Below are 26827 nucleotides of genomic sequence, written 5' to 3'. Positions count from 1 at the left end.
GTAAACCGATTTGAAGTTGTGTGGCACCACCCTAAGTATAAACCACCTACATTATTGTTGACCACGAGAAATGCTGCAAGAATTCCAATAGCCAAAGACTGATGACTCTTTGGTTGTACTAGAATTTGAGCTGCTTCATGATCTCCAGTCATTTCTGACATTCCTCTCTATTGCTCTTTACCTTGATACATCATAAGTATACAACAAACACTGGTGGTGGTTAATATGGATCCACATTGTAATAAAACTGCAATGATTTTGTCTCAGTTATCAACATCATCCATTGTATAATACTGGAAACCCTCAGGAGTTTCAATTTGCTCCTTGATCATTCTAGGCATTAATTTTGCTTAATTTAATTATAGACAAATCATTTGTTATCTAGGATCGACCACGATTAATTACGTGGAATACTACGACAACGAAAGCAACGAATGGTACGACGCAGCTTCAATGAACGTCAGTCGATCCGCCTTGAGCGCATGCGTAGTTCACGGATTGCCGAACGCGAAGGACTACACTTTCCTAAGGAGGAATTCCGATATTGGTCCGGACACAGCAAGCGCAGAAATCTAAAGACATTTACTTATTTATACACAATTCTTAACATTACGTTTTGTGGGTCGCGCCTTTTTTATTTATACATTTTTTTTTTTAATGTAAAATTCGTCCAAGGACAATAAATCTTTAAATTTTTATGGCATTGTCTCATTGGTTAATTCAAAACACAGATTTTGCAGTTTTTTGTGATCTATGCAGTTGCTAAAATATTGTCGTTTGATATTAAAAAAAATTTAAAAATAACAAAATTAAATACTTAATATTTATTGATCGTGTACTAGCACTAACAACAAATAATTCCTGCAGAAACTTAGCCAACCAATTTGATAAAACATTTATGTACAACAGTGGGTAAGTAGCACATTTATTAAACAACTTTGGATTTATACATCAGATATTCATTTCCACCCCATTATGTTTGAAGGCAAAAGAAAAGTATTCAAATGGCATCGTTCTAGATTTAGAGGAGAATGTTAGGACACGACTTTCTGGGAACTAAAACGATAAATGTATCTCTTGTTTCATTATTTTTGCTGTTAATTTCGACTGGCAATAAAGAGAAAATATTTATTATTAACAAAAAAAGTACAAACTTTATCTAATGAAGGCAATTTATTATTGACGTAAGCAACGAAATGGACTCTAAATTCGAATCACCTCAAGTAATGACTGTAATTTACATAAAAATCGAACCACTATGAAAGCTTTTAAATTGTGTATGCATCGAAATGGATAAATAATTTCTAGCTGTATAACCGGACAGCTATTTCATTCAGCTGGTGCATCAAACAGAACTTTTTCAGCGGCTGCTGACAGCTCGTGCGCAGTAAATTTCAAAGAAAGACTGTGATTACTCTAAAGGAATTTTGCTGTGGTAAGTATTTTCAGCGTCTTTGATAAAACTGTAAAATTAATTTTATAGAAGTTTGTTTAAAGTATATATTGTTATGATTTGTTCTCATGTTAACTTATTACATATTAACAAATTCATCAAATGACATCCAATCAATAAATAATTAACAAAAACAAATAATAATTAACAACAACAAACAACAAATAATAATTAACCATAATTTAAACATTAAAAAAATTCACCAAAAACATAATAATATGTTCTCTCCTTTTAACAGATCTATATAAGCAAAATATCGTAATTTATAGATGTATTTTTAAATAGTTACGTTCAATTATTCATATTCAAATTTTCTGCTAATACCACAGAACAAAAAGTAAACGAAATTACAGTCGCAAACCAACACGCTGTGGTACTGCGTATGTACATGAATTATGTATACGCGAAAATATGTGGCGAAGTGTTTTTGATTGTAGTAATATAAATGCAAATTTTCTTGCGTTAATCCTGGTTGTACACATGAATAATCGCGAAGAGACCAGATGCTACATCATTTTTCTGAAGTTTTGAACTTTGAAATAAACGTAAAGAAGGAGATTTATTGGAAACCGATTTTTCTGTTAGGCTAATTTCCAAAATCACCTAATCTACAATTATTATATTGACTTTATGTTGCTTCGTATAACAGCGGCAATATTTTTCTACTTATGTCTCTATTTTTTTTCTTCCTGATAATAAACAATACACAATATACAAATTTCTTGTCAGTACTGACTCGAGTGTCATTTAGCATTTCAAAACCATATTTAAAACTAGTTTACTTTTGGGGACCTCTGCGGAACTTCGGGAATGATTGGCAACGGTTAACTGGAGTTTTTCCTTAGTCACTTAAGACGTATTGTTGCCACTCTCCCCACGAGATCGATGAAGAATTACGTCAGTGCTTTGTTGATGCTGCCTATACGCAGCGGGCGTAAGCTTTCGCAGCGGAGGTTTTTCTTTCATTTCCCGCGTCCATGCGTGTTTCCAGAGAAAGAAGGGAATATTTTTAGAGCCGCCCTTTCATCTGGCGCTTTGTTATTCGGAACATTTCTCTTCATTAGACCTACTTTTGCGGCCGGTCTATCAAGCAGACGTTTATAAGGTGGCAACTTATCTCCCTCTACGAAGGCTTCGGATCAAAATTGCATTCCGGACTTGTTTGTCAGAATCGATTAAAAACAATCAATTAGTGTTCAAGAAAGTTGTTACGCAGCTTTAAGCAAAGTTTTTCTGTCAAAGAAAGGAGAAGATATTGTTCCTGCGGAAAAACGTCTTAAAAATAGCAAAAGTCTGTGAAATAGACTTAAAAAAGTAGCTATAGACAAAGTTGATGCTAGATTTCATGAATATGAAGAATGTAATAAGGAAAGTACCATCATTTTTGCCCAAGGAATCTGTAGACAACAGTTTAATTTATTTTTTATAACACTGATGTGTATGTACTAACTTTAATATTAGTTGAACACTCAACGAATAGATTATACCTGAAAAGCACAGAACTGTGAAATCAATTAAAAATAATACAAAAGTTTCTCAATTTAACTTCCCCCTGATCAGTAATTTTTGTTCTGTAACGTTATGCCAACCAAAACTGGGATTTAATTTTACACATGGGTGAAAAACAAAGGAACTTTTTTGATGATTCATTCCTTCCAATCCAATTCCAGATTAAACGTCTGTTGAAATAAATGAACAGCATATTTCTAACAAGTCCATATAGTTAGTTATAACCTGGATAAAGTTCATGTAGTCCGGTCAAATTAGTCATAAAAATAGTGGTCAAATAACAAAAATTCAGACAGAGCTAAATTTTGGTAGAGACCTTGAGTACACCATTAGAAATAAAGTGTCAAAAGTCTCCACCAATCCCATGTGTGCTAAAAAAGTTATTCGGAGTCAAAGGACAAAATTTGAAGTTTTTTGGATTTGTTTCGAAAACGGTAAGTTTTATCAGAAAAGTAGCTCTGATAAAAATTATAGATCTGAAAATTATCTACAAAAATGGTTCTTATACTATTTTTCTAAGATCCATCATTCCTGAGATATCGCGATTCTAAAAGTTGAAGGAATCACGTTCTACATGATATGCACATATATGCAACGTATATACATAGCCAGGCACTTAATGCAAGTAAAAATGCCTATTTGTGTCTATTATATGTATAAATTACACTATTCTGAGAATATACACTCAAAAGAAACTCAGTCCCTTAGTCAAAGTGACGCAGATGTCCTTATAATTGAAACAGCAACAGAACAATTTAATGCAACAAATACAACTATTGTAATTGGTGAAGATGTTGACTTATTAATACTACTCACTGCAAGGACTGCAATTGATAAAATTATATACTTTTTAAAACCTGGAAAGGCTCAACAGCGAACAGAAATATATTCTTCAAGTTAATATGTTAAATAAAATGCCAAAACCATAATATCTTATTTTTACATGCGATAACCGGCTGTGATACTACAGCAATGTTCAGAAGGGGTAAAACATCAGTATTAAAATTATTTGGAAAAAAGATTTGATTGATTGCAGAAATTGATTCCTCACCTCAAACAATAATCACAAAAGGAATTCGCTTTCTCCTTGCTGTAAAGGAGCCCCCAAAAAAATTGATTGTATAGATAAATATAGATATTTAACTTCTGTAAAAAATACACGAAACAAGAAACAAGTACAACTATCTTATCTTCCTCCAACATCAGCTTCTGCTAATAAACACTTGTATCGAATATACTATCAAGTTCAGGCATGGCTAGGCAATCAACTGAACCCAGAAGATTGGGGTTGGAAATTAACAGATAATACTTAAAAAACTCCTAAACACTATTTTTTGCAATTGCAAAAAAGGTTGTAGTGCTAAATGTGGCTGTAGAAGAGTAGGGTTACTGTGTTCTCCAGCGTGTACTAATTGCCAAAGCCAGTCTTGCTCAAATATCCATTTGAATACAACAGACGAAGATCCATGTGATTTCGATGAAGAGACAGCTGATTCATCTTCATTTGAACAATTTATAAACAGCAAGAAGAAGAGGAAGAAGAAGAAGAAATCGAAGAAGACATGACTGTTGATGTTGACTTTGAAGAGTATGAATCAGATTAAAATATCAAAAGAAATCAGAACTACAGTTAAAGTCAATAACCAATTTCAATATCAATAATCATCATACAGTTAAAAGAGTATTGTCCCTGAAAATTCCGTCATAACAGTTCGTGGAGTAGGCCTACCAAGGAAACCACGTTAAAAAAACATGTCAAAGTATCGCGATTATTTCAGGAATTCATACAAAAAAGTAAATGGACCATTTTTGTAGATAATTTTAATATCTATAATTTTTGTCGGGGCTACTTTTTTGATGAAACATATCGTTTTCGAAAAAAATCCAAAAAACCTCAAATTTTGACTTTTGACCCCGAATAACATTTTTAACACACATGGGATCGAAGGGAACTTTTGACACTTTATTTCTAATGGTGTATCCAAGGTCTCCACCAAAATTTAGCTCTGTCGGAATTTTCGTTATTTGAAATGTCTATTTTGATCGGACTAATGCAGGTGGAAAACTTCTATCACCTCAATAGCGTTGTATTCTGCACATTCTGCTCGGACTCTGTCGTAACGTCTCGACTAGTAAATAATACTTACCTCCTTTATGGTGTAAATTAACTGTCATCTCATCGAGTGTATTCGGTTGAGATTTGTTAGTCTATTAAGTTTCAAGTTTGTAGCTTTTATAGTGCATTGAACTACCTTCAGTGAAGCAGAAATATTGACATCTAAGAGTGGGTCTCGAAACTAGTAACGCAAATGTCAATTGTTCAAACTTTTACAGAAAATTAACCTTACATTTAATGTAAACCGATAAATTTCTATTTTAAATTTGATTTGTTTTAACAGTTATTAGAATATTAGATGAAACATCACTTTTATTACTGATTTTATTGTTTTTGTTTGTCAAAACTTACCATTTCCCTGAAAAACTCGCACCCATAATTTTTCACGAATCCCAGGAGTCACATTTCGCGCAAATTCCTTTCCCAGTGAGAATATTTACGCGATGCCTTTTAATTAATGTGTCCTCTTCCACTTTCTCCTTCTCCTGGTCTATCTCTGGGACGAACTTGTGCAATTGATGGCCTACAGGAGAAGTGTAGTAATCCGTAGGTATCTGCAAAAAATCCGCTTTACTGCGGTGTGAAATTTCGGTCACAGAACCGCTAGGAATGCGTGGAAGTCGACGATAAGAGGATGGGACTTTAAGTTGTTCAACCCCTACCTAAATTGTACTTAACACGTATTAGAAGCGTTTGTGCGATGGGCTCATAAAAGAGCAGTCGACAGACAAAAGATTTATATTTTCTGTAAACAAATGCAAAAGGAATGTATCCACATATAGCTATAGCAACTATACCACCTCTAATGATATTGTTTGTATGTATTACAATAAAAGAGACGGTCCTGAAGGATAGTATCCTATTAGAAAACATCGCTGCCGTGCATTTTGTAAACGGTTAGTTTTTGGCTGGTGATATACGGCCTACAATCGGCAACCAAAGAGAAGCGCAGCAATCAGGCAGGGGCCATATTGTATTCCATAATATCTGCGGGAATGTACCTCCAAATGATATATTGCGACAGCCACGCCGCGTAATGTGCAAAGCAGAAACGGAACTCGAGTTTGGATCGAGGAACAAAAAATCAGCTACCACCGGTTGATTAATTCGGCTTATGTATTCTGCTTTCAAGATTGGGGGCAAAATATATAACCGGTAGCGAGAAACTCCATTTTTCTTTTTTCTTATTTTTGCAAAGTAAGTAGTAACAAACAGAAATGGCAAAATTAACGGTCAATAATCTCCATAAATGAAAAATAATTAAACCTCACGCAACTGATACATACAGGTACGGAAAGTCCCCAAGGTTCATCGGCAGTTACGTGAGAGCGATAAAGTAAGTCATAGAAATCCGTGCGATAGAGAAGGATGGCTATAATGGAGGCGTCTCATAGTCACCGCCCGTTTCGCCCTTCCACAAATAAGATCCACTTCCACTTGTAATTCAGCGACCGGTGGTCATCTTTGTTTTCATCGTTTACCTTTTCTGTAATAGATGTCACTACTTTACAATTCCTACTTCGGTATTCCGATATGTATGGCAATTTCTCTAAGGTGAGATTTTTTTAGAATTGGGGAAATAGGAAATTTTGCTTTATTTCCTGGGATTTTTAAGTCATTTTAAAAAGTATACTTAAATAACAACTAAATGAACCTGTATATTTCATATAACGCTTCCCAGAGTTCTACATAAATGTTTAAAATAAACGGGTTTGTCGAAATATATCGACGATCACGCCGTGCAATACAGACACTTTGATTAAAATTTCTTAACTGTTAATATTAAATGCATCTCATTTGGATATGGTTAAATTTTGGCTAGAAGTCCCGAAGTAAATCGTAACCAAGCTACATACGATTTACCCCTCACTAAGTATCTAATGTACTATATAATCGCTACATACGTGGAATATAGAACAGATATGTCTTTGCTTAACGATTGTCGTGTCCGGTAAAGATTCAACCTTGCTTGATATTTAATGTTGCTTATCTTTAACAAAATGACCCAATAAAGATGTTGAAATGTTAATAAATCGTTAGTCACAAATTAACTCAGCATACCATTTCCTGTCAATTAATTTTCGATGAAAACGAAGTAAGCTCTTGGAAAAATAATAATTACGAATCGAAGGAAAGGGAAATTCACGCCTCTATTATATCGGTGCTATCCGGAAGATGACAAAAGCTAATTGCTGGGGCGGTTTAATACCCAATGAATTTTGGCTGCGATATTAAGTGCCATCGCAGTAGACACGGATTTTGCGGGGGTTGCTTGAAGGCGATGTTCTCGCCGTGTGGATTTATTACTCGCTTGTTCATTTCGATATGCTAATTAATAAAGACATAGAGCGATCGATCATTTTTATTCACACTGTTCAAATTGGTGCGCGATGGGAAAGAACAGATATCTTTGTGCAGAATATTTACAGCAAGAACAAAGGTTAGTCGGTGATATCAACTCTTCAGTAAAATTAGCACATTCATTTTACCTTTTAACACACCCTTCAAGAGGACAGCTAAATTAGTGTCGATCTTTAGAGCTAAATTATTACGCCGGTCCAAAGTTTGTTTACTATTTTTGCAATGACGTCAGATTTAGTAATAGAATAGTCCTAAATTCCTGTTCTGCATCCGTCACCTCTCGTTAAACTACCAACTTTATACTTTACTTCATGCTGGATGAGTACAATAGATAAATACTATACATAAGTATAAAATAAACACGACTTTCACTTAAATATAACTACATATTTTTGAACAAATGTTAATAAACTGCATTTGCTATCAAAAATTAATTTTCTTAAATATCCCGAAAAAACGTACACCTGGCAACGCTGTACCATTTCCAGTTTTTCATTTTTGCGTCATATATTTAATACAAGAACAGCGAACTATCCTTGAAACGAAATTATAATGGTCCTGTATCGTCTGCCTCGCCCTTAGAGCGTATTTATTGTCCCTAAATAACATCCCCCGGAATTTGATCCACCCAATACGCCAAAATTAACAGTCGCAGCATGCACATCAAGGCATTCCTAAACGGCGGAACGCGGAAAGCCACAAATGTCGGATTAATTACGACGGAGACTTGAGTTATTACGCTTATTGCCTAGCAGACTAAAAACTTTGGCCATTTGCGGTCCCTGTAATGAGAATAGATTATAAGCCGAAGAAAAGTAATCAAACTACACAGCCGAAGCTCTAAGTTTTGTTTCGACTTTGCATTAGTATGAATGATAGGACTTAAGTGCTGGTCGAGGCCCCAAAAACTTTGTTAATCGTGTTATTACTTTTGTGTGTATTTGTATCCCGCTTCTGATCGACCATAAGCATTAGGGCGTTTTTTTAGAAGTTACTATCAATAATTTAATGAAAAATATATAGTAAATTTCCTTGAAAATTAAGAATTTCTTGCCAATAACGTAAATAGTCTATTTGTTATTTATAAAAGTCGGCGTTCTGCTCACAGTAGTTCCATTTCGACCAACTACATAAAAACCATCTATTCGATAATATGAATGATCCTATTAAATGACTGCCACACAAGTCAAGAATTGATTTTAGTCAGTATTCCGTGATACAGAGTAAAAAATACACAATAAAGAATTATATCGTGTAAATTTTGTTGTTTGTGAGTACAGCTGTCAGAGAGAACCGCAATTCAATGACGTGCCAGAATGCTTTTCACGCTCACGTTACGTTAGTATACTGTTGCTTTGTTATCGTGCGGATCCCAGTTCTGCCAGCCTTATTTACGCCTGTAATTACTTTGGTATTAAAAATTTTGAGCGACTTTAATAAAGAAATGAGTTTATCAGCAGCATCTGGGTTCTTGAAAAAATTATTACTGTATTTTTATACTATTTAGTACTGGGAGTGGTAAAACCTGTCCCGAAATATTTTCGATATAACACCACTCTCCAAAAGCGAGAATAAAGATAATTTAGGCACCGCTCTTATTACTTCTATTAATAACGGGAGCGATGTTATTACAACTGCTCGGGTAGAATTCCGCTACTAAATGGAATTGGAGAACGTGGACCGACTTTATCAGGATGTAACCGAGAATTTGAATTTATAATCGAAGGCAAATTAGAAAACTGTAGTTGGAGAATCTGTTAATTCAACAGATATGGCTGAAGAGTATATTTTTCCTTTCATATTTAATGTCCTTCGCCATTTTTCAACAAAATGTAAGTGTTATGGATTTGTACCTATCTACAACCCATTTTTTTCATATAAAGCTTATGGATAGATCGACATAGCAGAAACAAGATGTATTTGTTCCTTCTCTTTAAGTGTGAGAGCCCTAATAAGCAATTTGTATTCAATCGAAGCCGACGTTCAAGAAGATATAATACATTTCCTGAATTTTAATGATCATTTCTCTTATTTAACCATTTTTATAGTATTGAAAACGCTTCCTTTTCATTTTTTAGTCCCATGAAAGCAAACCTTGAGTGAAATAAAATTAACTATGAACTATCTATTAGTATAATACGTTTAGAGAACTTAACAAATCCTCGACATTTCACCGCATAAAACTGCAGGGTAGTTCGCAGGATTACTTTAATTATAAAACTTATTCGTATTTGTGAAAACATTGTCAAGTAGTAATTTCAACTAAATTAGTGAAGCTCATTAACTGGAGCACTTTTTGGATTAAAAAAAAAAGAGAAAAATGCGAGTAGCTTTAACAAAGCATCCCATTTGTTTCTGAGGACCGTCGTTTATTTTTAACGTGTCGTATACAATTTGTATTTGGCTTTTATACAGGTTTCATTATTGTTCGCTGTGTTTTTTTATTTCCATCTATGCACCAGTCCATCATTTATATTTACAGCCTTTACACTTGCTTGGGCAGGATACTGGTGGTCCTTTAGTTATTTTAGATAAAAAAAACTCAATAAATCGAGAGTCCAAACCCAGCTATTTCAGAAAAAAAAAGATATTTTTTACTTAAATATCTCTGAAGATATTTGATGTACATTGACGAATCTTGGGCTCATAACGCAATGGTGATGGAGATACTCGTGGTCACTAAGGACATCTGAATTTTAACACACTGAGATTTTAGAATATGGATAAATGATAAATAGTATTTATAATAAATGAATGTGCAATTTTTGATCTGCGAATGCTTTAAGCAAAGCAAATAGCGATAAATTTGGATCGCAGCCAGGATCCGTTTCGCGTTACTCAACTACAAAGTACCAAAGTCGACGTTCAATCACATTCGTTGATAGGTCCGCAGATGTCCTATAGAGAGAAGCTTTAGGTTCGGACAATCAGCCTCTTTGGATTTTGCCCACATTTAAATTGTAGTCGCCTGGAATGGGTCATTTTAAACTGTGACCACGTTTTTTGAATAATTGCAATTATGCAAAGCTTTGCAAAGCATCTGAAAATCTATACGTACATTTTATACTTACAATATTGATTTTAAACCTAATATGTGAATGAACTGGAAAATATAATTTTGTAAAACATATATTGTGCAAATAAGTTGTTGTGAAAACAAAGTGGTATTACATGAAATAAAGTAGTAATTCTTATAGAGATTTGTGGATAAAAAAATCTGGTTAATGAGTTTCGAGTCGGGTGCATCCAAGTATAAATAAGACACCCAGTGCAGAGGTACATGACTACGCTACCAAGGAAACTGTTCGACTTAAATTAAAGGACAGTTTATTTTGTTATCACGTTCCCAGTTGCGGACGATGAAATAATGGATAATGTTCTTGCACGAGCCCTTCATTCGTCTTGTTTTAACGTTCCCGAAACTTGAAACTCATTCGTTACGTGTAGTAACACACCATAAAAGTGTCTAAACAACTGTAGCAAGAACTTGGACGTAAAAATAAATACTAAGAAACCTATTTTAAAAAAGTGTGAATAATTGTTATCTGCGATAATTTACTTGTTGTATTTCTGATTGACCCAAATCCTAAACAACTTTTTCTTTGGATTTTTATAGCGAGAAAACCTCTCTCCCTAACCGATAGGCTGGATCGGCCTGAGTGTTTATGTTCTATCTCCAGTCGATATCGAATTTGTTTCCTAATTTTGTCAATGACGCGACGCCAAAGCTACTGCTGTGACTCAACTGGGTACTGCGATAAACAGCTGGGAACGAAATGCATTTCCGTCATAAATCCTTGTCGAATTTCGAACTTCCTGTTTGAGTTAGTTGTGCTTCTGAACGGAAATTAAAGGCCGATGTGCCAGATAAATCAAGGCGCCCTATCGTGGTAGCGGGGAGGCAAAGTCAGGTGAATGGGCTAATCAGAGGTTGAGAAGTTTTATGGTGGCACACTTTTATTAAAAAATAAAAAAATAGATGTGTTGCAAGGCTTGCAAGTAAAGTAAGTTTTCAAATAATGACGAATATACTTCTTCAGAATCATTAGTTAGTCCAACCAAATTACACATGGAGAAAAAAAATGTTTCCTGGACTTTTTTAAGTGGAAATGGTAAAACGGCTTATAATAAACCTAAAAAAATAAATGCATGAGCAGGGGTGGCGGAGGGTTGATCTGGGGGGTTGAAAAGTTGTGAAAAATTGTATCATTGGGATTTCTGGTGAAAAATCTACAACTTTTGTAGAGAGCACTTTTTAAGATAATCTCAAAATTTCTGAGAAAAATGCGAAACAGGTTTTCTTCTTATTTTTCGTCTTTTATTACTCATTTCCGCAAAAATAATTGAATTTTGACGAAACTTGGTAAAAGTATACCTTTCTGTGTCTTCAATAACCACAATTTTTTTTAGTTAAAAGAATCAAGAAGTTTCCGAGATATTCATTTTTTCCGGTCTGAAACACTTTTTTCAAAGAAAAATTCTACTTAGATGCTCAAAAATGCAAAAAATAAAAAATGACTCAATAATGAATTTTTCAGTAATTGTTGATAATTTGTTTAAATTAAAAAAAAATCAAAAACTGATTACACATTGTACGGAAAAAATACAAAAAAAAACTGTGTCTTATTGTTTGACCCTAAACTTTATTTTTATATAGTACCTATTGCTATAAACATAAGTCAAATAGTAAATAAATAAAATAAATTATAAATTTTTTTCGTAGGATCGATTAGTGTACTTATTTTTTTTTTTAATTTTGATGAATTCATAGATATACAGTGTGTCCAAGATATGGATGCTATAAGGATTTAGGAAACGGGGTGGCTCAGATTAGAAAAAAGTTGTGTTTTTTTATACCTAACAATATACCGTTTAGAAAGTTTTAAAATTCTGTGTAGTTCCGGAGTTATCCGGAAAAAACCGGAAATTTTGCAAAATTTTAATTTTTTTTCTGGCTTTATTTGAAAACAAATTTTAAAATAAATTGCATATTTACAATGCCACTTTCGCTCTATACAATGGCGTTAACATTTTTGCAATCCGACGTTTCGTCTTCGAGGGGCCATCATCAGGTTAATTTTTTTAAATACCTACGTCACTGCTATTTTTATGACAAAATCTAAAGTCACTTTTAATTCTTAATTAGATGATATTACTATTGTAATTTATCATTTGTGCATTTGTAATTCGACTTGGATGTTTATAGAATACTGTACAAAAATAAAGTTTTGGGTCAAACAATGACATTATTTTTGTATTTTTACCGTAGAATTGAATGGTGTAAACAGTTTTTGAATTTTTTTTAATTTAAACAAATTATCAACAATTACTGAAAAAATCATTATTGCAAGTCAATTTTTTTATTTTTTTACATTTTTGAGCTTGTTTTTGAACTGTGATTACAGATTTTTTTATTTCACCAAAAAGTATATGTCAAATGACCGGCAGAACTATGTACGATGATTTTTCTTTGAAAAAAAAATGTTTCAGACCAGAAAAAATGAATATCTCGGAAACTTCTCGATTTTTTTATCTAAAAAAAATTGTGGTTATTTAAGACACAGAAAGGTATACTTTCACCAAGTTTTGTCAAAATTAAATTATTTTTGCAGAAATGAGAAATAAAAAACGAAATATAAGAAAAAACCTGTTTTTCGCATTTTTCTCGGAAATATTGAGGTTATATTAAAACGTGATCTCTACAAAAGTTATAGATTTTTACATGGTCTACAACTTTTGTATTGGATACTTTTTTGTTTGACGTTAATTTTCGCCAGAAATCCCAATGATACAATTTTTCACAACTTTTCAACCCCCCAAATCAACCCTCCGCCACCCCTGCTCACGCATTTATTTATTTTTTTCGATTATTATAAGCTCATTTACCATATCCACTTATAAAAGTCAAGGTAATAATTTTCTTTTTTTCCCTCTAAATTATTACGATCGTTCTATATTTACCCACTCGTGAAACTATTTTCTGAATAGCTATACTCAAAATATGAATAATGTATGAATTGTTTTTATTTGAAATTTCGCATTTATATATATTTTTTCAAGCTATGACCAGAGGTTCAAAATTTTCGAAACAGATTTTTTTAAGTGTTTTTACGTCGAGTTTCTACAATTTTTTACAATTTTTCCGAGTTGTAAATTCTCTAGTCGTGTCTCAATTTTATTTCTTTTTATTTCATACACAAATGGTATCTATACCTGTGTCTCCTACGGTAGATCATGGATTTTTAGTAAATCTCTCATATCGTTTCACTAGCCTGTATTCCTACTGCTCTAAATATACCAGAATGTATTCTTTTACTGTAGGGTGGAGCTTTACGACTACACTTTAAATCGTAATGAAACCTACTCCACCAGAAACATCACACATAAAACAGAAATTAAAGATCCGCTACACAAAATATCCATTTTTTTTGCGAGATTTACGACCCGATGCGAGTGTTAGTCAGACCATCAGAGGAAGTCTAAGTCGCATCGTAATTCACTTTTTGCTTTTATAACAATAATATTGTTTTACGAGGGATGATTACCTACAGGACCAAATCTCGTCAAAAAATAATCAGAATTACGTCAACTGTTGATTTGTAGAGGCCTTAGTACCAACAATATGAACCGAAATGAACATTAAAGTAGGCCTAGGGGTTGTGAAAGTGGGTACATAGGCTACGGCCTACAAAAGACATGAAACTTTAGAAATTTGTAAGTTAAACATTAACTGACAGTCTAATATAATACCTAAATCTATTGTAGAACTGATTCCATTTACTTAGTAAGTTACTAATAGAATAGGAAAATATAATTTTTTATACTTATCTAGAGAATGTAATACCGAGACAGTTATTTATATTTAAGAAAGGTTACACTACACAGTAATCATATAAACCAGATAGGGCATAAGGTTGGTTTGTATCTTCAAATCATTTGCATAAATGCAAAAGTCAGGATATTGAAAACAAACATCATCCAGTACCATATATAAAATGCGAAAGAAGAAGTTGAGATCCCTGTGGTACACCAGAAGTGACAGAAACATATGAATATGTGCAATTATTAATTTCTACACAGTGATTTCTGTTAAGAATGTAAGATTTATTAATCCATCTCAACAAGCTGTCATTAAGAGTATATTGTGGATATATCAAATGCTTTGTAAAAATCAGTATACAATACATTGCAACAACTTACTTTTTGCCGGACATACTATCATGAAGAAACCATGCTGATGTTCATTAATGATTCTCTGTGTTTTAAAAATCTTTTAAGATGCACCTTATAAACATTTTCTAGATTCTAGATTAATCTTGGATATATTTCCATATTTATGTTATTTGTAACTCAAGCAATAAAAGAAACCTGAGAAATCATCGGAAACGACTTGCCAAATATATGTTTTGATGTCTAAGTGATCAGTTGTTCACCAGGCTGGATACATTTGATATGTCAATGCGTTATAAATATTACCTATTATTTGTTGTTTCTCTGTACAAATTTATAAAAAGTGAAGTCGATTTTCTTAAGCTTCTTGGCTGTAATAATTCATCGCTTTCAAATCCGAACAATCGTTTTCACATTGCTATATATAGAACCAACGCATTTGGTAACTCTCCAATATTGGTCAAGGGTAGATCCAGGACGAGGGGAAAGCTAAGGAAATTTCCTTCTATTTAAATCCCGAAATAACGAAAGAAATAATGCAGAAGGATGAACAGAAGACGGAATAGTGTTTATATATTACTGAAATTATTAATAAGTTATTAGAAATTTACTATTACCCTATATAAAAGATTTTATTGAAAAAAACTAATTTTTGCTTCGTAGCATACCTATACCTACACTTCTATAACACAAAAACCTTTCCACGATTTAATGTACGAGCTATAAGTAATGACAATTAATGAGGCATTTACTTATTAAAAAAAGATAATTTGTGAGCAAAAACTCCATTCACAAAGCAATTTGTGCCGAAAGGGTCCTTATACGATGTGGTTGCAGGTGTGCCAACGGTCTTTTATTATCGAAACCACTTCTGCCCATAGCCCATCTGTATTGTAAATGCTACAAAATGAGGATCCCTTTTACCATGTCTAACATTTTCTGTAGAGACTATTTATTATTAATGTACTTGAATGAAATTGTTTATTTTCCTTGAAAAATAGCAACTGTATTAAGGATCTGTATCTGTCTCTATTTTAATTCTTTTATCGATAAAAATATTAAAAGAATGAAATCAGGAATGCGTAGATATCTATAACTACGAGTTACTTCAGAGCAGATTGAACCCCATCTAAATTAAAATTCTCTATCGTTCTCATTTCACGAAATTGCTTAAAATTGTTGTGCCAAGTCAGCTCAAACTGAAGCTAAGGAATATTTTATTTTCCAGCTTTTGAATATCTACAGATGTTACTACTCGTAACAGAGAACTTCCAACAGTTCGGGAGCTGCACAACTTGAAACAATAACATGCTCTAATTCTTTCGCATACCAGCTCTCATTTACGACCGCTCGATATGGAGAAACGTCTTTTCGGAATCTACATACCGTGATTTAGTCAAGGCGTTCTCAATTTTACAAACAAATGTCAAATATTAAATATGTTCTACACTGAATTGTGTACGTTTTGTAACTCACTAATACTAAAATTGTTGTATTACACTAAACAGGGTGATTGACAACGATTTGGGAATAGATGGAAAATGGAGTCAATATCGTAAAAAAAAATTTGTAAAGTCCATATAGTTTCCGAGAAAAAAATTATTGAAGTTGTAGTATTTTCAACCTTTACATCGCTGGGATACTGTAGTCTCTAGCGTCAGTCGACCACGTGGCCTCAGGCGATTCCGAATACTGAAATCCGATTTAAGTATTATCGTAATTGCGATAGTGTTTACATTAATTTTTCAAAACCATTTTCGAATTACCCTCTTTGATTTTTTTACAAAATTGTATTTGTAAGAGTCCCCCGCACATTCAAAATTTTTTTTAGATAAGTTCTGAATATAACACAGTATACGAAATAAAAGAAGTGCGCTAGCCTGGAGATCTCACTATCTACAATTTGACTTCTTAGAGAAATCCAAATAAATGTATCTACCCATTTTTTTTTCTCTGCTGCTTATCTCACCTAGCAAACAAACTTCAACTGTTTTCAGACCTCTCTAGCGCTGCAATGTGCAAATAGCTAAGTTCTAGAGTTATTCTAGTGGATAATGGTATACGTTTACAAAATTCACTGCAAAGCTGAAGTAGCCGACTCTCTGTAGTGTTTGTCGGCGACACACTTGCTTGCTGAATGCTCGGGAGATCCACCGGAAGTCGGGAAGCACCCGAGTGAATGCCACGTTCTTTGGCTCAGCGTAATGATGATACTTTTCAGCAGAATTGATTTTAGAATTTACCGCACCGTGAAAATACTTGTATTTGCTACAGGCAGAGCAACTAAACTAATTCACTTTTCGTTAATACCATATTTCCATATTAATTAAGTCATTACTATTACTTCAGGCGAATAAGATCGTTAGAATAATTGACTCCGAGCATTACATTACAAAATAGCAATTATGCCTTGAGGATAATTCTATTTATTTGTGTTAGACCATGTGATATAAGAAAAAGTAACAAAAGCTATACGAAATACCGACCTTACTTAACATATTGACTGTTACTGAAGTTGATATGTTTTAGAATAACCAAAACATATACAGGGTGTGGCGTGTACAACCTATAAAAATTAAACTACGTCTTCCTGATGATATTTGTAATTGAAAACTCATATACGAAAAAGTTCTACCTTCGCGTTTTTTTTTTCTAAATTAAAGTTCATTTATTCAAAGAAAATGAAGGCTGACCCTGTGTTATTTATTGTGTTATCAAAAAATTTGTGCAGTCAACTGATTTTGTATTTGTATTGAATTCATTAATCACTTAATTATTAAATATTAAGCATCGTCCATCGACCCATCAGTGTTAAAATATGAAAGAATCCAGACAAAAGTTTTTATTTTGTAATTCCACGATAGTGACAGTTTAATTTTTATAAAGAAGTAAAAAATAAGAATAGCGTGCCGATTACATTAAAAACGAGATTCTTATTTCTTACCTTGCTTAATTTTTTAGTTTGTGCATAAACCAGTTTTACAATGAATCGAGAAAACAATGCATTTACTCGAACGTGTCGATATGGTGTTAGTGTATGGTGCAGCCGAGAAATGCAGACGTTTTTTGAAACGCCTTTTTATTTACTTAAAAAAAAGACGTTCTTCCTGTACCTATATCACTAAAATTCTAGACACACAATTTAGAAGGATTACAGTGTAACTAAACTTCAGCTGTTGCTAAAACTGGGATAAAGTACGAGTAACTGAAGAGGGTACATACACATAATTTTACAAAATCCAGGAAGTAGGACACCGTGTTCCATCATACCATCATACCATAAAATGAAACCCCAGTCACTGCGGCTGCTTTATGGATTCATACACAATATGACCCGTAAGAACGTCGGAAGGAATATATTTTATTGCCTAGTTTTTATGTCGTTTTTATATCACGTTTAGAGAAAGAAAACAATTTTCAGAACCGAACTGGATAGAGGACACCGCTTTCACATGTCGTTATTCGATTTATGGGGCATAAAAAAGCTGTGTAAGCAAAACGAAATGTATCGAGTTATATCGTAATACAAAATCGCTTACTGTTTTATTTGTCAAAAATCTGTACAGAGCTTTTCGTACCAATTTGTTAACAATATATTGTCAAAATTACCTTAGTAATTTATTGCAAACATTTTCAAACACCTAAATATAATTGAAGTTAAAGCTGAGCTCCTTCCAGAAACATCCGAAAGAGAGAAATTATAATTTTGATTAATCGAGAAGGAGTCTCTTACAACACCTTCCTTAGGGTGTGCTGCCAGTTTTTTATGAGAGAAAATTGTACAATTTGAGATATCCAAAGAGCTCCTACCAAGAATTAAAATTCCAGCAGCATTAATCACAATTCATTTCGTATTATGTACTTCAAGGGGAAACGTTACTTCTGTAATTTGCTCGCCTGGGGACGGACTCATTGATCTGGAATTTTATCATTTCTGTCATCGCACAAAGCGTGGAGAAAATAATTAAGAAAATGAAAAAATTCTCACAAAATAGTAGTCAACAATGTGCCGGTATTTATGATAAAATTAATATTAAACAAAAAATCACGTAATCTTTATGTAAATATAAACAAGCACAATTCCTACAGACATAATACCTGCAGAGGTACTGAGGCTCTAAGAAAAAGGTTTGTAATTATTTTCATATTTTTCCATTCATATTTTTCTAAACATAACATCTGAAATCAATAACTCATAAAATTGATACTTAATAGCAAATAATTTTGGGTGATTTACCTTTTATGTCTAAAACGCCATAATAATAATATGTTGCATTCTTTGTATTCACAATTCTGTAATAAATACATGCTTTTATCATTCTTAACATCTTGTAATACCTACCACAATGGATACAAATTAGACTTGATAAATAATTTCCAGTTAAATTTATTAAGTTTTATCATGTTTTCATGTATACATTTAATAATAACAAACTTACAATCAAATAAACATAAACAACTGTTCATGTTCATTTTAAACTGTTTTTTATATTTTATATATTTATGAATTACGTCGGAAATTAATGTAATCGAATTGGTATGGGTTTTAACTTGATATTTCTGTCAATTTCATTCATGTATTGTTAATATGCATGATAATAAAAAATAATAAAGTTTCTTCGAAGAATTAATAATGACTATTATTCCTAATTGTCTTCTGATTCCTCTATGTAATTTAAACTTTAATATAAATAACATTTAAACTTTTGTTACAGGGGCATTCAGACTATATGACGTCGACAACGATGGTTTTATAACAAGAGATGAAATGTATAATATAGTGGACGCCATTTACCAAATGGTGGTAAGTATATTATCTTAAGTTACGCGTGATTTAATTCTTGCACTAAAATAAAGCTGTAGGCCGGAGCTAGTATATACAGGGTGTTCCACCTATGAGGGGTTCTTCTATAACCCTGCAACTGTAAAATTTATAAAAAAAAATGGATTTAATAAAAGTTGTCTGGAATTATGTGGGCCATGTAAAGAAAATATTTTTAGCTTTACAGGGTGTCCCATTTCGCGTGGGCACTACATAACTTTGTTATTTTAAATGGAACACCCTGTATATTATTGCGTTTTGAATTTCTTGGTTGGAATAAGTTTTACTATTGGATTCAGAATTTTCAAACATTTATAGCTGTTTTTCATCCTATTTATTATCGGAACGTCCTTAAGGAACACCCCGTACAGCAAATCGTTTCCCACTGACGCATCCGCCATTTTTAACAATTTGGCATTATTCTTTTATGTTTAAAATTTGCAATCTTTTCCGTTAGGGACTAATTAATTTACAAAAGCCCTCTAATATTTTCGTAACCTGACAAGTACCGGGCGTCTTTTAGCCGACGCCGCCGTCCGTTTTCAACAAGCCGCGCTTCACCGTCCATAAATCTCCCAGCTGTGTACGAATTTATTTATATAAAGTTTCGGTGCTACGGTCCGATCCTTGGAAATCCCTGTTCAAACAAAAGTCCGCCCGGCACCTCCACGGCAATAAATTATCACTGCGCGACGTTGTTATGGGCGAGAATATATTCAGGTGATGCGAAAAGTTAGGGACGAAATGTTTAACAGTTAAATTTAATCTCGAACAAAATGAATGTCATGTTCGAGTCCGACATGGTGGTGGAGACACGAGCTAGATGGAAATCTGGTGTTGGGAATGGAAGTCGTGATAAAATTGGGGAATATTTAATGCGATACAATCAAATAATTACCCGTATTTGGTGAAATATTCTTATTCCTGAGCATAAACTACAAATTTTCTTCTCGAGTGTGTTTTTAGAACGAAAATGTTATTACAAGACTGTTATTGTATTGTTCAATGTCATTTAACACCATTTTGGACAACCCTTCTTGACAATCTTTTGCATTTTCTTGTGTTTGGATGAAGTTAAATCTTAATAAATGATGGTATAAATGTTATAAAGAATACGAAAAGCTCTTCGCTTTGATGATGTCCTGCCTGCCCTGCATTTTTTATGCTTTCGGCAAATCTTACAAAGTTTCATTCGAAGAAGGTCCAACTTATCCCCAGGCCACAGAATTTCACTAGATCGTTTCTTAGAAAGCTTTTAGATATACCTTTTAACGGCTCATGTACCATTTCGAATGTTCAGTAGAAGAGTATTAAAATTACTTTTTGCGAAATAAATAAAAGCTTTTTGACACCCTTGAAACATTGTGTAAAAGCTGTAGCTCGAATAACTGCTTCAATTATTTGATTGTACAAGAAAAAGGTGTTTCTATGTATTTCTGTTAACTTGCAACTACTATAATTGCTAATTACCAGTATCATATTTTTCTAAATAAAATACTACGTCACTGCTTTACGATAACAACCATGATATTTTCGGATTCGTCTTTCAATTTTCTACAAATTACTAGTCTTTTATGTTTTTCGAAAAAAGCCTGATTTTCGAGTAAAACTTAAAAAACGAAAAATTCACCAAAGAATACAAGGTTTCATGTTTGGTCGCCATTTGTGAATCACCCTGTATGTTTTTAATAAATTGTAATATCGCTGTCATAGAGACTATAGGGATAGAAAACAAATTATATTTACCTGTAAACAACGTAGTTGATGTAAAATGTTAAAGGGATAATTAAGTAGACATGTTTTCTAAAATTTTAATGCAATAATTTACATGAAACACTTGTGCTGAATATTTATTAAATAAACCAAGTGTAAAACTTTATTTATAGAATAACTTTTCAGTCCTGTTCCTACAGGAAAAAACTTTTTTCATTAAAGACAGATGTGGGCTGCTGAAACGTATCGATAAATAAAAACTTTTAGCAATCTCGCGAGTACATTTGTTCTTATTTTTGTTCTTTCTATAGAACGTCTTTTAACACACTTCAATTAAATTTCCTTTAATTTAATATCATTCATTCTTTCTCGTAATAATTTCCCTCACTGCGTATATTTTCACCGCGATTCAATTCCCTTAACCCAAACAGTATCGACTTAAAAGCATCATTTGCTTCAATTAACTCTCGGTTCAAGTTAATTGTCCAAGTTCGTGATTTAATTCGAATTGCTGATCTATTGCGAATTTCGAGTTATCATGAAGTTGAACTTTGCGTCGCTGAAAGAGATAATATGTCAGCTGTTCTTCGAAGATGGAATACTATAGTAATCTACAAATTCTTTGAAAATCGCCGAAGTCAGGTCAAATAAGTCACACCGCTACTAAGACAACATTTCGTTTATTTAATATAAACTTCTTCGGGGCATACATCAATATTTAAGTGCTTTGTGTGCTAAAATTATAATCATATGCAGTTACAAATCATATACAATAGCCGGCAATACATTTTCAAACAAAAACATAATACAAGTAATTAATAAAACTATAATAATTAATGTAAAAGAGTAAAAACACAAGTTTGAGAATAAAAATTAAAGCAGAAGTGATACACTTCATTTACCCCCATACCTATTCACCTCTTTTTGTGTACTATGTGAGTGGGACATGATTCCAGTGGTTCTCAATAAGTTGCGCCGTTTTGCGATTTCAACTCACTCTTTAGGAATAGACAGATACAGATATAATAACCTCTTTTCCTGTCCCTAGGGTCAGCAACCGTCCGAAGACGAGAACAACACCCCCCAGAAGAGGGTCGACAAGATCTTCGACCAGATGGACAAGAACCACGACGACCGCCTGACCCTGGAGGAGTTCCGGGAGGGCAGCAAAGCCGATCCCAGGATTGTCCAGGCCCTGACGTTAGGACCGGAATAGCATAAGGAAGAGGGGATCACACCCGAGAAGCTCTGACGTAATAAAGGGACGCAATCCTTACTTCAGGGGGTGGGACTCCGAAGCGAAACGCCAAAATTACTTACATCTCTATTGTGATAGCGTGTGGGACGGCCCTCAGCACGACACTGCTTTGGTTGTTTGTGGGGAATGCTGATTTTATGATTTTTTTTGTTGGAATTTGCGGTGTTCTTGAGGCTGTTCGATTGCCGAATATTATTTTAAGCGTTGCCAATGTTGCCGTAAGCGAGAATATAAAAAGCAATATATTTTTTTATTTAGGCTTTGTTAACTGTTTTGGTTCGTGCTAGCTTTCTGCCCAAATGTCAGAAAAAGTGTTCATAGCAACTCTGAAGATAATGCTAAATGTATAAGCACTTCATCAAATGAGTTTCACAAAGATTAAGGGGGTAAGGTTTAATAAAAAAGGTACCATAATTGATTTCACTAAACATAAACTAAATGAGGAATAAATGAGCGCATATAACTTTGTGAAATACATTTGGCATCTAGTTAAATCCAACTCTTCCTAGTAACTCCATTTGGTACTATATTTGACTCACGACGAACCTTTTCTGACAGATGATCTACAAGAAATGTCCCAAGAACATCCACGAAGTGAAATTGTATCCGAATGTATAAATTATTTGACACTACTTTCGGTGGGATTAAGAAACTTTGGTATAATTTTAATTTTTTGCCTTACGAATCGAATTTCGCCCTTCGTAAGATGAAAAACAGCTACGACGCTCAATTATAAATATTAGGTGGAAGTCAGGGGGAAGTATATGTTTGGGAACGAACAGGAAATTTGATGAAAGTTTGTCATTGTCAAAAATATATAAATAAACACCCAATTTTTTCTAAAAAGTTCCCGAGAAATAGAGTAACATACCTACCTTCTTTTCGGCTGCTTCATTTTCTTCGATTTCCTGTTTGCTCCCTGTTTGTATCCGTCAATTGAACCCTCTTGCGATACAAAGCCACTTACCAAACTGTACATTGCTTACTTATTTCAAACCAATGAGCACAAACAGAGACAATCAGTCGGTTTTAGTATTTGTTTGTGCTTTGTCGAACCTGCTTTTGACATTTTGCTATAGTCGTAAGCTAATGAGGAATTGATTTCGATGAATGGAATGGCTTAAGTCGTTGTTTTTTTTATTAGTTACTAATAAGGCTTTCCTTTGCAGTGATTCTTCTTCTACAAGTTTGTTTTTATTATCAATTTAGATTTTTCGTTAAGATATGATGATTTTTTGTGCATGTGTGTATGTGTGTGTGTAATTTAATTTATGTTACTTTTGATTGTACAATTTTTTAAATGATATTTTTTGTTGAAAAGAATGTTTCGCAATTCCTCATTATTTCCAAATACTAAACCTATAGTGTGTATATTGTATAGCACCTTTTGTCCAGAAAAATTTAAACTGTTTTCTCTTTAAAACTTACCCATCGGTTAGACTGAAGAAGACTGTATAAAAAATAGTGTTGTAGCGTCTGTAATTGGAACCTAGTGATTTTATGCCAATATAAAAATGAAATTTTAAATTTTTTTGGGCAACCTATATACCAATTTGTATAGATTTAAAAATGTATAAATTTTTAAACAAATTTTTCAATATATCCATTTTCACGTCCATAAACAAAAAAACAGTGAATGTTAACAGGACTTAAAAACAAATGAATACTACAAACGATGTTACAGAATAAGAACATGATTTTGGGTTTCAAACCTTTCTTTCTAAATACATCTATTATGTTCAGATTTTTTAAAACCATAATTGAAAAAATACTTCTGTCTTTATGTGTCAATTTATAAATTTTAATTAAACGGATCGGATTTCTCCAGATAAACTTTTTATTTTGTTTGTAGCTCAACTTTGATCAACTACCAAATCCTTATTAAAGTGAAAATTTGCATTAACCTTGTTGGAAACCACGTTAACAAGAACTGTATAAACTTTACTAATGCGTGGTAGAGATAGACCATTTAGATGTAATTTTTAAACTTCCCATGTAATATAGTGGTTTTAATATTAAAGTATATTGGACTTAAGACGTTAAGAAAAAATTTTACGAGGTGAAATATGGATTTCAACAACTTGTTCTTAAATCGTCATTATAAGATAGCTTCTCATAATAATATTTTTATCCATGGGTCTCTAGACACAGCGTTAGAAAATTATGAACAATTCTTGAAATTTTTTGCGAGGCTTTTAGCATTTCATACGTTTTTTCTATAATATAATCACAGTTCTTTGCAATTTGTTTAAGAACAAGTCGTAAATTTACAACAAACTTGTAGCTAATAAAATATAAGAACATTTTAACTTTTCTAATCATAGTTTACGTATTTTGACACGAGTATGCAAGAGTTTGCTCTGAGTTAAACTAGAGTTGGTACTGACAATACCTTACAAATAATTATACATGTCGCTACTCGAGAGAAGCCGAATACTTTTAATCTAATACGGCTTTCATTACCCTTTTTAAAACAGCTTGAAAAAAAATAAAGTCCTTAATCGCTGTATGTATATTTTTTCTATTAGCTTACTCACCACGACTTCAACACTTGAGATAGTAGAGATAGTTGTTATCTAATTTTAAATATCTAGGTAATGAAAAGTGCACGTTTGATTAACTTTAAACAGGGTGTTCTGAAATTAAGTTCAGAAAGTTTAAGAAACGGTTCTCTTCATAGAAATAATGATACGTATGGGTTAAGTAAGGTCAAAGTTAATTTAAAGTCAATATTTTGCTATATTTTTCTGTTAAATGATTTTTTTCAAATTTAGTTCATTTATTATTTACACCTACTAATTTCTGAAAGGCTTAAATCACCCTTATGGTCTAGAAAACTAGCTATAACATTTTTTTGTATACATTTTTCCGAAAAATGAAACAACTTGCCACAAGAACTTGTATCTTTATTTTTTTTGAGTAGTATCTCTCCCTAAATATGTGCACTTATTTTCCGAACACCCATATTATAGTAAGTCATTCAATATGTATATATTTGTAAGTTAAATGACAAATTTTGCAAATTGTATATAAGTAGGTACTTATATGTGTCTTAGGCTACTTTCAATTGAAGAAAATGGAAAATTAAACTATAAAATATACGAGAATTAATTGTTTACCCTTTAATAAATCTAGTAAGCTTTGTACAGCATCGAATTTCAGTTCCGTTTTTAGATAAATTCTAAATTTGTCATTTAATTGTAGCATAAAAGTGTGTCCGTTTTATAATATTTTATTTTGAAAAGGTGGCCTAAATATTACAGTTGGGTTATAATTTGATACAGGTTTCTTATGGTTTCCGGAACGTTTTTATTAAAAAATAAATTTGTAAAGCTTGTCGTCTACACAGAGACTCCTTTATTGTGAAAATATATTTTCACAAAAACAATTTTAAAAATTTAATATTCGTTTTAATTTTTGGACGCCCCATATAAATAATAAGTTTCTTTATATTTATTTATTTAAAAATCTATATACGAATTCGTAAATACCTGTCAAGAAAGCCATAACCAACCTGTAGTAGATGTAGCATTGCGCTATTTTTCTTTTTCCAACCTTCTGTGATAATTACAATCATTGTATCGCAATAATGAAAATGCTGTGTCTTGTATTGCAGTAGGCTGTTCTCGTTGTTTGTTTTAGATTAAAATTGTACTATGGTTGTTTTGAACAGTGGTTGTTGTTAAATTATGACGCGAGAGGATATTGTGTTTTGTATTATTACAAATCAATGTACAAAAATAAATAGTATAAACAGTAAATACGGATTTTATTGCTTTGTTTTTGGTGGTTTACTAAACAGTGCCTTTTTACTATTTTTTTAGATGTCTTGCAGGACTACTATATTATTTTTTAGATACAGTTTGTTTTTAAATACTTGTTTTCAAATAAATAGCGCCATAACAAATGTATCTCTATAATTTAAATTAAAAAAAAAGATGGTCGTAGAAATTCCATTAAAAAAAAACTGTAACACACTAGTAGTAGTAGAGAATCATTTATAGGTCATTATATTGCTACAAGACATACCCAATTTGGTTTCGTCAGCTGTTTTTTAAATATCACGAAAAAATTTCAGGTGCACTTGTTCAGTTAATCCTGTCAAGTCCGGTATCAATTGTTAAAGTTAATACGTTTGAAAAGGGAACGCCCTGTATGTTTCATTGGTTTCGAGTATACCAGTAACTAGAAAAATTAGATTTATAAGATGGAAATTAAAATACACTCGGAAACTTAACAATTAGATCACACGAAATATTTTTAGGTCCTACTAATTAGAAAAGCTGCTTTTTTAATAAATGTATCTTATTTGATTTTCAATTAATGTCATTTACATCATTCTGACAGCTATCAGACTTTGCATGTCGGAAACGTCAAATCCTCCTAATATGTCACCGATTACAAATTTGAAGTAAACGCCACATA

The 26827-nt window shown here is 32.7% G+C and overlaps 1 protein-coding gene across 1 annotated transcript in view; it reads left to right on the top strand.

The window, feature by feature from the left end:
• Window positions 1–22847, top strand: part of LOC108917402 (frequenin-1) — a 112487-nt gene extending 89640 nt beyond the window's left edge. The window contains exons 6-7 of the mRNA XM_018723964.1: window positions 19325–19413; window positions 22193–22847. Of these exons, the coding sequence (XP_018579480.1) occupies window positions 19325–19413; window positions 22193–22360 (257 nt within the window). The 3' untranslated portion in view covers window positions 22361–22847. The remainder of the gene's footprint in view (window positions 1–19324; window positions 19414–22192) is intronic.
• Window positions 22848–26827: the final 3980 nt, after the last annotated feature.

This window comes from Anoplophora glabripennis, unplaced genomic scaffold, assembly GCF_000390285.2.
Source record: "Anoplophora glabripennis isolate ALB-LARVAE unplaced genomic scaffold, Agla_2.0 scaffold4, whole genome shotgun sequence".
NCBI lineage: Eukaryota > Metazoa > Arthropoda > Insecta > Coleoptera > Cerambycidae > Anoplophora > Anoplophora glabripennis.
This window is presented reverse-complemented; position numbering and strand designations above follow the sequence as displayed.